The sequence below is a fragment of the Bemisia tabaci genome, chromosome 7 (assembly GCF_918797505.1).
Source record: "Bemisia tabaci chromosome 7, PGI_BMITA_v3".
Lineage (NCBI taxonomy): Eukaryota > Metazoa > Arthropoda > Insecta > Hemiptera > Aleyrodidae > Bemisia > Bemisia tabaci.
The window spans coordinates 47847153-47860510 of NC_092799.1; the positions used below are offsets into that span (position 1 = coordinate 47847153).

Consider the following 13358-nt stretch of genomic DNA (forward strand, 5'->3'; position numbering starts at 1 on the left):
CTTAAATTAAGCGGATTTCCTTTTGATTCAAGTAAAAATCCGATTGAATCAAGAGTATTTTTTCTTGTCATTGTTTTCAAGAGTGTGGACTCTAGTTCCAAGCGGGTTTTTTCCAGTGCGTGAATGATCGATTATCGATAGGTATTTCCCCATTTGAAGGTATGGTAAAGAATCGATTCTTAAGATGTTCTTTGGGAACACCCAGTTTATCGATCCTTTTTCATAGGTTCAAATGGGAGATGATCAGTCTGTATATAGCAAAGCACGTCACGCTACTTATTCTCTGCATATTGTCGGCTCTAAAATATCATTCAGATATGATTTATTAGAGTACCCTGATACAGAGGGATGGCCACTAGAGGATCCAATTCTGATCAGCCCAGCTATTTTAGAGCTCTCTAGAGCTCTTAGGATAAAAACACAAATAAAAATAAAGCGGGACGTTACTTTCAAATGATTTAAAATGGCAGAGAGTGAGGTTTCATCTTCTTCTTCTATCGTGATATTTATTCAAATTGCATAATTACGCGTATATGTTCATTTTCCAATCGAATTTGGTGTATTACTTTCGAATGAAAGTTGAATCGTCGACTTTATCATCTTTTGCCTTCCGATGGAAAAAACATCGTTCCTCTGTCTACATGATTTGAGTGCTTTCTCGCGCAATCGAGATTGGCTTTTTCTCTCCTGTGTATTAAAAAGTGAAGTTTGTTTACCTATGGATTCCGGCTTATCTATTCTTAAATACTACCTTGAATAATATCTTCCTTCACTTAACACTAACTGTCAACCGCAGTTCATACACCCCTTCCCCCCTTCCCAATATTAATTCTTGGAAGTGTTGCCGTAGTGTGAGTGAAATATTGCACGCAGTTTCGTTTCTCAGCTAATTCTACCTCTCTACCTTAAAACAGAGAGCAAATTTACAACAAGCAAATTTCTGATTTACCCAGGTAAAACCGAAGAAACGGAATTTCGGTTTAGGTGGTCAAAGTCTTTGGTTGCCAAAGTGAGACTTGTATGTTTTAAATGACCTTACAGTGTTTGTTCTGGTTTCACGTGAAAAATTCTCAGAAAGTTTCATCCCTTCACAATGAAATTTCTCTCAAAATTCAAAAGAAACTTTTCAATCGCTCCTGTCATAACCGCCGCACCGTTGTTGCATTGTTGCAGTGCCATTGCTTTGCATTTTGCAATAAGGAACTACAATATCTGGCTACAATTGTGAAATGTGTTCTGGTTAAGTCGCTTTCTGTCCTCGATCATCTGATTCCATCGTTTCGGAATTTAACTCCATTCTAAGGTTGCAAAATCGACTCGAATAATATTATATTTCAACGAATCATGGCTATGTACTCCCACTTCAAAACTTCGCTAATTTTTGCGTAAGATCGGATGGAAAATCCGTAAAATTTTCAGTTAGAAATAATTTCCAACAGCTTTTCAATGAAAGTAAAATTTGCGAACGGAAAGTTTGTAAAGTTATATTGTAGTTACATCCTTTCCTCGTTAAAACGACGATTTTTCTGATTTCGAGTGCAAACTTTTTTTCAAACCTTCGGGGAAGGCATGAATGTGGCACTCCTGGCCGGCAGCCTAGCCGTGAGCGATCAGCTCGGAGGCGCGTCAAAGCAATCGCGCGAGTAAAGTTCCTCGGCGCGCTTTTATTCGCAGCTTTTGCAGTCTAGCAAAGCGTGGGTCTATGAGTTTCCACGCTCGTAAACTTTACGATGGACAGTTTCCTGTTGGAGCTGATAAAACACACCGGGTTCATAAGTCAGTCGTGCACACGACAGCGATCCCTCCTGCGCATGTGTCCCCTCGTTCCGCTGATTTCAGAAGGAACTTATGCTTTGAAGACTTACTTGGTTGACTACTCAGAGTACGAGCCCCCCCCCCCCCCCTCCGGGCAACTGCTACGCGGCCCAACCCTCCAAGGGCGCTTCGCGCACTCCAAGGTCCGTTCCACGGACCCCGTGAGTTAAGCCAAATTGAGCAGACTCGTCTAGGGACTCTGATATTTTTGGTGCCATGGATGGATTTTGTGCTAATTTGTCGTTTTCCCCAAGAAAGAACAGTCCAATGTCGCCCAATATCCCTTCGCAAATTACAGTTGTACCCGGAGAATCTCAGGCATTTTAAACTGAAAATTTCCCTGATTTTTCTTCTGATCTCATGCAAAAATCAGAAAAAGTGTAGTACAAAATTGCACTAGTACATTCTTGTAAAAAATTGAATTGTTTGAGACACACTGAAAAAAAAAATCTCTGTGTATTTACTAAGAAAAGGGTAAAATTACCAAGAATTCACGGTTCTATTTGATCTCGGTTTTTTCTTGGTAAAATTACCATTTATGGAATTTGTAATTTTACCGAGAAATCTCGGTAAAATTATTGAACTTTCTCGGTAATTTACTGGACCTTGGTAAAAACGCCAATAGTTTTTATCAATTGTGGTAGAATTACCGAGATAAAATGGCAAAGTTACCGGGAAGTTAGTATACCAATGAAAGTGGTATTCTCATCCGAAAAAAACAGTAAAAATACCGGTTTTTAGGCAAGCTTACCAGTCTGTCTTGGCAAAATTACTAATAATTGGTAAAAGAAAGTGAGATGGTGAAGGTAACAACGGACCTTGGTAAAAACGCCGAGAATTTTTTTCAGTGCAGTTTTGCAACCTTGCAGTGGAGTTATGTCTCTTCGACCGAGAGGCCACGAATTATGAATGAGGGGTAGCTATTTTCCTACTTTGATCCATGACCATACCAAAATTCAGAAAAAAACGATGATTTTTCCCAAAAATTTGATGAAGCGTAACTCCGACATGGACACTTTAGGAAAAACTAAAACAACTTGTGCTACTTTGTATGAGACAGAGGCAAACAGCAGCGGCACCGCTGATGGTGATACACATACGCACACAAAGCTCGCTGGAGCACCGATATGCACCCATTTCAACTGCCTCGGAACATTTGATGCATGTGTTTTTTGACACCTCCCAAACTGAATTCCATGCGCAGGATTGATCGACGGTCTCATGATTCCAGAGATGAGCTCGCTGCTCAAACACGGAAAGATTATACAAAAGCATTTGGGAGCAACGCAATAGCACAATGTCGCCATTATCGCTAGAAAAATCCCTTTTTTACCCAGAGTCATCGATAGGGCACACAAACCCACACTCGTTACGGAGCCGCTTTTTTCAGTTCGGTCAACTTTAAAAGTTCGATCGTACGAACCGAAAGTTCACTTTGACGAACCAAACAGATTAATCAATACTGAACACCGATTCGGTTCACCAAATCGATGTTTTTTTAACTTCTGTTTTCAATTTTCCATCCATCCTCGTACGTTTCCGCCGTCTGACTATCCAAACTTTCGTTTTTTTCATGGTTCGTTCTGAGGATCAACTCGTCCCTACTTTATGATTTTTAAGACAATCGACATGTAATATCCTCTAAATAAGCCCAAACTTGAAACTTCGAATTACGATCCAGATTATTAAATATTTTACGTGATAAAGTTTTGAATGTTCCAATTTAAACAACGTAAATTTCAACATTTTGCCACTAGGGAGTCCGCCCCCTGGCCGCACGCGCCCCCAAAGGCTGCTTCGCTGCCAGCGAAATCGTCGAAATCTCCCGGACGAACAGATTGAAATCACCTAAGTTGCGGACTTTGATCTCCCGTTCCTCACCCCAGCTCGTGGACCGTCTTACTCCCCATCCATTGAGCGTCTTAAAAATGATTTTATTAGAATAGAGAGGATAGTTCGTAAAGAGATTTACTCGGCCGATGTCTATGATTTTAGCTGCCATCGCCAGCTTATGCACTGAAAAAAAACTCTCGGCGTTTTTACCAAGGTTCGCTGGTTCCTTTACCATCTCACTTTTTTTACCAACTATTGGTAATTTTACTAAGACAGACTGGTAAGTTTACCTAAAAACCGGTATTTTTACTGTTTGTTTCAGGTAAGAATACCACTTTTATTGGTAATCAATTCCCGGTAACTTTGCCATTTTATCTCGGTAATTCTACCACAGTCGATAAAAAATATTGGCGTTTTTACCAAGGTCCAGTAAAATTACCGAGAAAGTTCAATAATTTTACCGAGATATCTCGGTAAAATTACCAATTCCATAAATGGTAATTTTACCAAGAAAAACCTAGGATCAAATAGAACCCTGAATTCTTGGTAATTTTACCCTTTTCTTTGTAAATACCTACACCAGTGTGACCTTTAAATACGCTCACATAAGTAAATTTCTGAAATATTCGATCCAGAGAAGCGTATTTTAATAGAGCTTGCCTCAGCAGTCCGGTGGTTTGGCATAGAGACACCCTGTACCTTCGAAAGCTCCGTTACAGCTTCCAGTTCGACGCCTGATGAAGCGCGCCCGCGCTGCGCATTTCAGCGCCCGCTAGACGCGCACACGAGCCGAAAAAAGCCGAAAAACGAGAGGTAACGGGCCAGAAAATGCTAGAAAAAGAGGTGTTTGTTGCCGCGGCATGGAGGCGGAGGTAGCGAGCGATCGAGCATTGTTCCATGTGCATGTGTACACAAGTGCATAAAATATCACCCGCCAACCGATTGGAGGCCTGCCCCCCCCCCCCCCGGTGGCGGGGGAGGGCGCGGGGGCACCGGTGTCGCACTGCCGCTAGGCTCCCCTCATTCCTCATTAGTCGAATTGAATTTTTATCTGTGACTCAACCTGTAAAATATACGAGTACATAATCGCTCCCTGCACGACGTTGTCAGGTTTGAGCGAAAATTTCGAGGATATTTAGCATTCTTTGTTGCTACTTGGCTACTTGAATTGAGATTCCTCGACTTCATCCTCTGGACGCATCGAGAAAAATTTCTGTTGAGATCAGTGTAAAAATCTTCCGTTCCCTGGCGGTGCTGCGTTATAAGCCACTTTAAAATGTCTTTCATCACAATTAATAGTAACTGAGTGGGCCTTTTCAAAGGAAAAAGCTGCTTCAAGAACGAAGCTCTTACTCTTTTCTGTTACGTGACGTGCGCCGTGACCAAAACTTGCGATACAACAGTTTCGACTCTTAGGTAGCTCAAATTGCATAACTTCCAAATTGAAGGAGATTTCCGTTTCTCCCGCGTATTTTCACTCGCTCAGACTTTCAAGACTCGTTCAGGCTGCGTTGGAAGCTAGTAGGTCAGCATTGAATTTAAAGCCTTAAAAAACTGACACATTCCGAGGCGTCTTTACTCGATCAACACTCTTAAAGAACTTTTATTTCAGGAAGATACATGCGAGGGAATGTAGGCGAGTATCGATTTTTTGCGGTTTTTTTTGTCCATTGCACCTTCATAATAAATTACGAAAACATAAAGCGCGATATCCAGGGCCACACACTGCTCCGCATTTTTGTACATCCAGTCGTGTGAGTCATCAAATCCATTAACGAAAAAACACATAAGTTCATGGAAAGATCAAGGCCCTTTGCTCCTGGACCCATCTCATACCCTACCGAATTTTCACGAACGGAGACCAATATTCGTAGCTCCTCTCACGTAAGGGCGTAGCTGTAATCCCGCATGAGCCGCGGAAGGCATAGACTTGTACGGAGACAGGGTGTTTAGCATCAGGAAAAACCGGAAAATATCAGGAATTTTGGCCCGATCAGGAAAATATCAGGAAAATTGGAAAAATCGGACGTTTTATCAGGAATTTTTCGTACGCGAATCTCCTCAGCGGAGAAGTCTTCGTGCTTCGCAGGAGTCGTCGCGCCGTCTTTGTTTCCGATAATTTCTCACTTGTAGCGCTATATATAAGTATAGTTTTTACGAGAGAAGTCAGGAAAATATCAGGAATTTTCAAAATGAAAAAATCAGGAATTTTTTATAAAATATCAGGAAAATCAGGAAAATATCAGGATTTTTCAAAATTAAAAAATACTAGACACCCTGGGAGAACAGGGCTCGCTTGAAAGATTTAGAAACGCCCTTACGTTAGAGGAACGAAGATATGAAGCTGAATCTGAGGCGTTGGCGGTCTCGAGGGGCCCGAACGAGGCTGGCGAATTTTCAATAAAATTTTTAACTGCGCGTGAAATTTCAGGAGCGAACGGTGCTGCGAAACGGCGCACGAAACTGACGGCTCGGCGCATCAGGGTACGGTTGCACCGACTGACTGCGCTCGATGCGAAGTTATGGCCGCGCAACTGGGTCCAGTGATTTTAAATTAGTCCGTTCTGCCAATAGAAGACCATGTTACGTTTACGTTACGTTACCAACAAGCAGTTACCGTTACCGAAGCAGTAAGTGCAAAAATTAAGTTCTGAGGAAATGGACTCGGTAGCGTCTGCGCGGAAAATTTCATTGAGCGACTCCTCCACACGTCGTAAAACTGTCGATAATCGTCCAAAAGACTCATTAGAAATAGTTAGGGTGATTACCTCGTAGCATACACGAAAAAATGAAGGCGTTTCGTTTTCGAGTGCGCTCTCAATAACGTGTGATCCATGAGTTTTCAACGACTAAACAAAGATTGTGCGAATAATCCTCTGCAACTGTCAATAAAACGACAGCGGAGGTAAGCAAATTCCATGTTCAATTTGCGGAAATACAGAAAAAAACGAAGAAAACTGGTTTAGTGTCTAGTAGCACTCAGGCATCCCCGCCGTAAAACGCGTCGCGCCACTCTCGCCCCGCTCCGTCGATGATAACGCCTTGATGCAACTATTCGTGTTCGACGGATGTCCTCGTTGCATACACAAAAAATTGAAGGCGTTTCGTTTTCAATCGCGCTCTCAGCAGCATGTGCTCTATGAGCTCTCTAAACCAGTAGTCATAAGTGCTTACGAATCTTCTTCTCTCTCTCTCTCTCCCTCCCTCTTCCCTCTTCTCTCTCTTCTTCTCTCTTTTCTTCTCTCTTTTCTTCTCTCTTTTCTTCTACTACTACTACCTTCTTTAGAGGTGTAAATGGCCTTAGATATCCTAAAACACCGCTTTAAAATAAACTTATATTACTACTACTACTCTCTTTTCTCCTCTCTTTACTTTTCTGTCTTCTTTTCTTTTCTTTCCTCTTTTTTTCTTTTCTTCTCTCTTTTCTTCTCTCTTTTCTTCTCTCTTTTCTTCTCTCTTTTCTTCTCCCTGTTCCTCTCTCTTTTCTTCTCTCTTTTTTTCTGTCTTTTCTTCTATATTTTCTTCTCTTTTTTCTTCTCTCTTTTCTTCTCTCTCCTCTTTTCTCCCTTCTTCTATATTTTACTCTCTCTTTGCTCCTTTCTTTTCTTCTCTCCCTCCCCCCCTCTCGTACCACGGCCGTGTCTTACACCGCGTCACGCCCGATTTGTGGAACAGCGGCTTCAGTCGTCCAATATTTCGACGTGCCCCCGTCCTCGCGGAAAACACATTTTCAGTGTCTCTGTAACGCGGGTTTGGAAAACACTGTACGTCACCGTCCGTCCGTCAGAAACCGTGACGCAATGTCGTCGAACGCGTTAAAAACAAAACAAAAAACGTAGTAAAAAAACAAATCCGCAAAATATCGCGGAGAAAATAAAACAAAAATCGAGAGTTGTGTTCTTCCGGTCTTTATTTTGAGGGAAAGCACCGTCAATTTTTCGAGTGCAGGCACGATTTCCTAAACGGTTTTGAAGCAGGTGAGAACCATTCATAATTGATGAAGTAAAATTCTCGAGTCTTTTTTTTTTGTTTTTTTACCCAACACAGCAATACCGTCGCAGAACAAGTTTCTTCTTCAAGTTCGTGTTTATCTTTATAGTCACAATTACAACTAATCCGAAAAGGCAGGTTTGATTTTAAGTAGGGTTAAAGTGCACAAAAAGCCCGGTTTACAACATGCACAGCTTACATTTCTAACGATAGAAGACCTTGGATTCTTGACTTAGTAACCATTTCCATACCGTGCACAATGTGTGGTTTCTCAAAACCCAGTGGAGGAAAAGAAACAGTAATCCCGGCTTCATTTCCGCACTAGTGTTTCGGAGGCCTTCATAGGAGGCCCTACAATATCGCTCATTTTTTTTCTAAAAAATCGTCCCACGAAAAACAAGAAAAAGAACAAAAGTAGAAAGTCCCTTCTAACTGCGTAGTTTACAAGTTGACATCACGAAATTTTTTACCCAAATTGTGTGCGTCAGTGTCAGTTTTTTACGCGGTTAATGTTTCTACCGATATGAAAATGTTGGTCGGCCCAGTTTTGTTACTGCGCGATTTTTTTGCCCGAGTGAATTCTCTCCTGGAACAATTCTCGTGGTTCGTTTTCGCCAGTGTCAGTGAAGTGTCGCTATCGTCCGTTCCTAATTCGTCTATCACTTCGAAGACCGAACCACCCCGGGTTAGTCCACAACCTGAATAGTCTTTTTTGGCCTTTCTATTCCCCATCTCCGCTAAAAGAGAGACTCAAAGAAGGAGCTTTTCTATTTTAAAATTTAATTCAGGCATAATTCGATAAGCTCCATATTGGTCAATGTGTGAAACCACGTATCTCTATTTGCGACGATACAATCTTCCTTTCATACTTTATTCTTTCATTGGAAAAGAAGTCAACTGTATCGCTTGAAACTGCTTTGATTTTCCTTCTCTCTCCCTTCTTTTGATTCCGTAGGAACTTCACACTGCACAGTTGACTTTTTTCTCTTCGAAAAAATAATATAGTAGTGGAGATTTTGAAACACCGGAATAAAGATGCGTGGTTTCGCTCTTTAGCCATCGATATAATCGCCACGCGGCATCCATTTTTCAGGCTGCAGCCAGGAATTGGGCTGAAAAGTTGATTTTTCTTTCTGTATCAGGTTGATTTCTTGGGTACGGTCGCTTGTCCAGCCGTAACTCAAAATTCCGTGACGATGGTCTCCGGCCATGTCTTAGTTCTCGTGTTATTTTCGACCGAGTTTCCTGTTTTTCAGTTCTGCCTTGACCCCATTCGCTTTTCTCTCTTTTCTCTCGCTTTTCCTTCCATTATGCATTTACTTTGCTGTTGTATTTTTTATGTATCTCGATAGGTTTTTAAACTATGCTGAACAGGCTCTTAGCCTTGGGTGGAACTAGGAATTTTTCGTAGGGAGGCCCGAAGGGCACCTCGTCACAATGCTCCTAACAGCATATCCTCCTGAGAGCATATCTCTGTTTCCCTGTGAACCTTACTCTCCGTTTAACTCTCCGCTTTTCGGGGTTCATGTGGAACAGTAGCGAGGCGTGAATGATCGATTATCGATATTCCCCCATTTGCAGCTGGTAAAGAATCTATTATTAAGGTGTTCCTCGCGAACACCCTGTTAATTGATCCTTCTCCATAGGTTTATATGGCGGATCAATCGATATATCGCAAAGCACGCCACGCCACTGAGGTGGAAATAGAGATACGCCTTTGCGTCCAAGGAGCGACGACCATGGGGGCTCTCGGGGGACACAAAAATACTCAAGAAAGGGAGTCTGCCAGTTCCAAAGGAGGGCTCGGGAAATTTTTCTAGTTGTGAAGGGTCCTAGGGGTCTAGGGCGTCCCCGGAGTAAAATTTTGAAAAATTGTGTAGTCTCAAGAGTAATTCAAGCCGTTCTCGTCAAAAAAGTGCTCCAATTCAAATATCCAACATGGAAGATAATTTATGCTTTACTCATCAAAAACCCTTCAAATTTATCGGGGTAGGCCAAGTACATTTCTGGGGGACCTGGCCCCTCATCCCTCTAGTTCCGCCCATACTCCCAGATTGACCACCCCTAATGGGACCTTGGGTATAAGGGTAAGTCCCTACAAACTCCATATGACTGTGTAGTAGCAGTGTAGACAGGATTGCAATTTCCTTGCACCGTTTCAGAATTTGAGCAGAGAAACTGGAAGAGTCGGGGACGTTTACCCCTCGAATTTCGTAGACACCCCACAAACCAATTTCCAATGCAATTTTTTTACCTCTCTCCTCGTGACAACGGCAACGGAGCCACCTGTTGAGTGCTGTTAACCGGCCATTAATCTACCTGCCTCGCTCTCATCGCGGAGGCGCCTTACAGTTTAAACACTGCGGGCGACGTTGCCAACCATAGCAACTCATTCCCGTATTTTACACAGTTCACAAAAATTCGACCATTTTTGTCACAAAATGACAGCTGTATTGCACTGGTTGTTCGCACGCGCACTCCTCCACCTCGGTACCGGGGAACGAAACCCCCCCCCCCCCCCCGGAATATGACCCCCCAGAATGTGACCCGCACCCGTCGTCGCGTCGCGTCGCTCCTATTTGGAGTTGCCAAGTCACTCTAAATTCAGCCTTTTTCGGGGAAACACCACTGATTGTGAGTCTCAACAGAAGAGTTCAGCCAACGCGAGGCAAAATTTAGTTTGTTGATCGGTAGTTTCGGTGCAGCGAGGCTCAGATTTTACGTCAAAGATGCGTAATTTTGCAGGGGGCGACATGCCTTACCGATACTTTCACTCAGTTTAGAAACAACGTATATCGACGGTGAAACTACCAGACCACGTATCTCGTTTGCGGTGTTTAAAAATCTCCACTCACATTTTATTTTTTTGAAGGAGATCAAATCAATATCATTCCTTACAATTTCCACAGATTTTTCTCCGAACCAAGGGGAAAAATCACGGAAGTTTTCACGAATTGACGTTGAGTAGTTTTCTATTTAAAAAATAAAGTATGATAGGAAGTCTGCGACGTCGCAAACCGAGATACGTGGTTTGGTAGTTTCACCGTCGATATTCTGTTGTTTTCCCTATGCGTACAAGTGTTTTTAAGGATGAGCAAGAAATTTTAGTTCCTAATTGAAAATGCGGTCCATTTGCTAGTTGATCAGTTGGACTATGTTTTGCAACAGGAAACTACAATTTTTGGCCCATTTCACACATAGGAGCACCAGGGCCGGATTTACCTACTTGCCGCCCATGGGCAGCCTGTATTTTGCCGCCCCTTTCTCATTCGTTTTGAAACATCAATAAAAACCATCAAGTGAACGTGACGGAGGGGGAGGGGTGCATAAGACGCGTTTACTCGTGTTGGACACACATTTTGCGAAAGCCCTGTCAACACTACTAGCAAAAGTTCATGGAACTTCGCGCGAAAGTTAGGTGTAATAGAAATGAACGAAAAAATTATGAAAGAACAAACATAAATATGGTTTACTAATTTATTTAACTTCCGCCGCACCGCGCTGACCGAACTGTGTTTTTGCGCAATGCGTGAAGTGCACCTACAGTCTTGCAGGCGCTATGCGTTTCGCGTCGACCGCTGCTGGCCGCACTGTGTTTGACGTAATGCAGGGAGTATTCATGCAGTCTTGTAGGCGCTAATATGTATTTCATGCCAACCGCCGCGTTGAGGGCTTCTCCTTTTCATCTCAAGTTCTCGTCATCATTGCTCTCTGCACCGCGCCACTTCAGGCCTAATTGCGTGTTTGGTTTCTCTCTTAACTCGACCAATTAAAAGTGATGTCTCTTGTATCACCGAGAGACGACAAAATTAGAAATTACTATTCTCTCAGGAAATGAGAGGTTTTGTCGCCTTTTCTCTTTTGCAATTTTGTGATACTTTGGCCGGAAGGTGACAATTTGTTCTCGGCCAAGACTGCGAAGTTGTTGAAATTGAAACATAAGCTGCGTTTCGGCCAGAGGGTTCGTGAAGAGCATACCGCCGTTTCACTTACCTTGAGCAAAAATTAGTAGTTCCTAATTCCAAAACTTAGTCCAACTGAGTGTTACACTGAAAAAAAAAAAAATCTCGGTGTATTTACCAAGAAAAGGGTAAAATTACCAAGAATTCAGGGTTCTATTTGATCCCAATTTTTTTCCCGTAAAATTACCATTTATGGAATTGGTAATTTTACCGAGGAATCTCGGTTAAATTATTGAACTTTCTCGGTAATTTTACTGGACCTTGGTAAAAACGCCAATATTTTTTATCGACTGTGGTAGAATTACCGAGATAAAATGGCACAGTTACCGATAATTTATTACCAATAAAAGTGGTATTCTTACCTGAGAAAAACAGTAAAAATACCGGTTTTTAGGTCAGCTTACCAGTCTGTCTTGGTAAAATTACCAATAATTGGTAAAAAAGTGAGATGGTAAAGGGTACCAACGGACCTTGGTAAAAACGCCGAGAATTTTTTTTCAGTGTGAAGAGCATACCGCCGTTTCACCTACCTTGAGCAAAAATTAGTAGTTCCTAATTTTTTGTCCAACTGAGTGTTAATTTTTTTTTCCATGCGCGACTTGGCAATGGCGGCCCCCACCATATCGGCCACGATGCACGAGCACAGTTCGATTTTCGCCCGCCAAAAATCTCCGCGCCCCTCGCTTCCACCTCGCGGCGACGTTCGCGCCCGTTCGACTGCACTCGAGACGTCGACGTCCAGGTGTGCGGCCGTCGTTTCCCGTTTTTTCCGACGCCGAGTGGCAAGTGGCTAGTGTTCCCCGCGGGTGTCGCAATCGGTGTCAAACGCGCCCCGGAGTGCTCGTCAACGCACCGGAATCGATAGTGATGTGCCGTCAAGTAGCGTTCCGACTTCCGAGCCGCCTTCGTCAGTTCTAATAGCGCGTCGGGTTCGGCTTCCGGAGGGAATATCTCACCGTAAGTTCAGATTATTCGTCAAGTCATGGTGTCATAAGTGTCTGAAGCCTGAAAACCCCGGGAACTGAAAATGGAGAATTCGCATGCAAATTTTTTATTGCTTCATCTGAAAAAGCTGATTTCATAGTATTTTTTATAATTTTTTTCTGATATGGGAAATAGTGTAAAAATAGATTTAAAAGTGAAAAGATGCACCGCTTAGTGACGTCATCTGGCGGCATTTCCCATTTAAACACACGTATTTTAGCAGATTAGATCATTTTATCGTATCTTCTCCAATAATTGTTCAATTCATGATCCAAGTGTATCCTCGTGTTCAGTTCACTCAGTAGTTTCCTCTTAAACACTAAATTCATCAAATTTCAGACATCTGCAAATTCTCTATCGCCTTGACAGGATTGCCACTGGCAGGGAATACCGGGAAATGTCAGGGAAAATTATGCTTTCATCATTTTTCAATTGAGAATGAAAACCCACCAGTCCGGAAAAATGAAAATGTTGAGGAGACAAAAACTGCACAGTAGCGCATCTATGCGCATTTTCGGTCTATCAATTTCAACGTGGGCCTTCAAAGTGTCTTTTGTGTAAGTTCTGCAAGGCTTTCGGTGGCACTTCACTTCAGGAGCTTTGGGAAGTCGGTGTTTCAGAGCCACTTTAACACAAATCACAGCCGAAAAGTTACGCAATATAATCGTCTTATAGATTGTTTCGATTCGAAAGAAATCAAATGCATTATGAAACGTTACCAAAGTGCCCGATAAGGCTCGGTTTTTTTCGGAGAATACATCGCAATATGCATAG

The 13358-nt window shown here is 42.5% G+C and overlaps 2 protein-coding genes across 4 annotated transcripts in view; both read left to right on the plus strand.

The window, feature by feature from the left end:
* Window positions 1-13358, plus strand: part of LOC109036822 (uncharacterized) — a 319487-nt gene that overhangs the window by 180510 nt on the left and 125619 nt on the right. The gene's annotated exons all lie outside the window — the stretch shown is intronic.
* The window catches only part of LOC109039685 (uncharacterized), a 38767-nt gene continuing 33561 nt past the window's right edge, over window positions 8153-13358 (plus strand). The window contains exon 1 of the mRNA XM_072302607.1: window positions 8153-8323. Coding sequence (XP_072158708.1) covers window positions 8162-8323 — 162 coding nt within the window. The 5' untranslated portion in view covers window positions 8153-8161. The remainder of the gene's footprint in view (window positions 8324-13358) is intronic.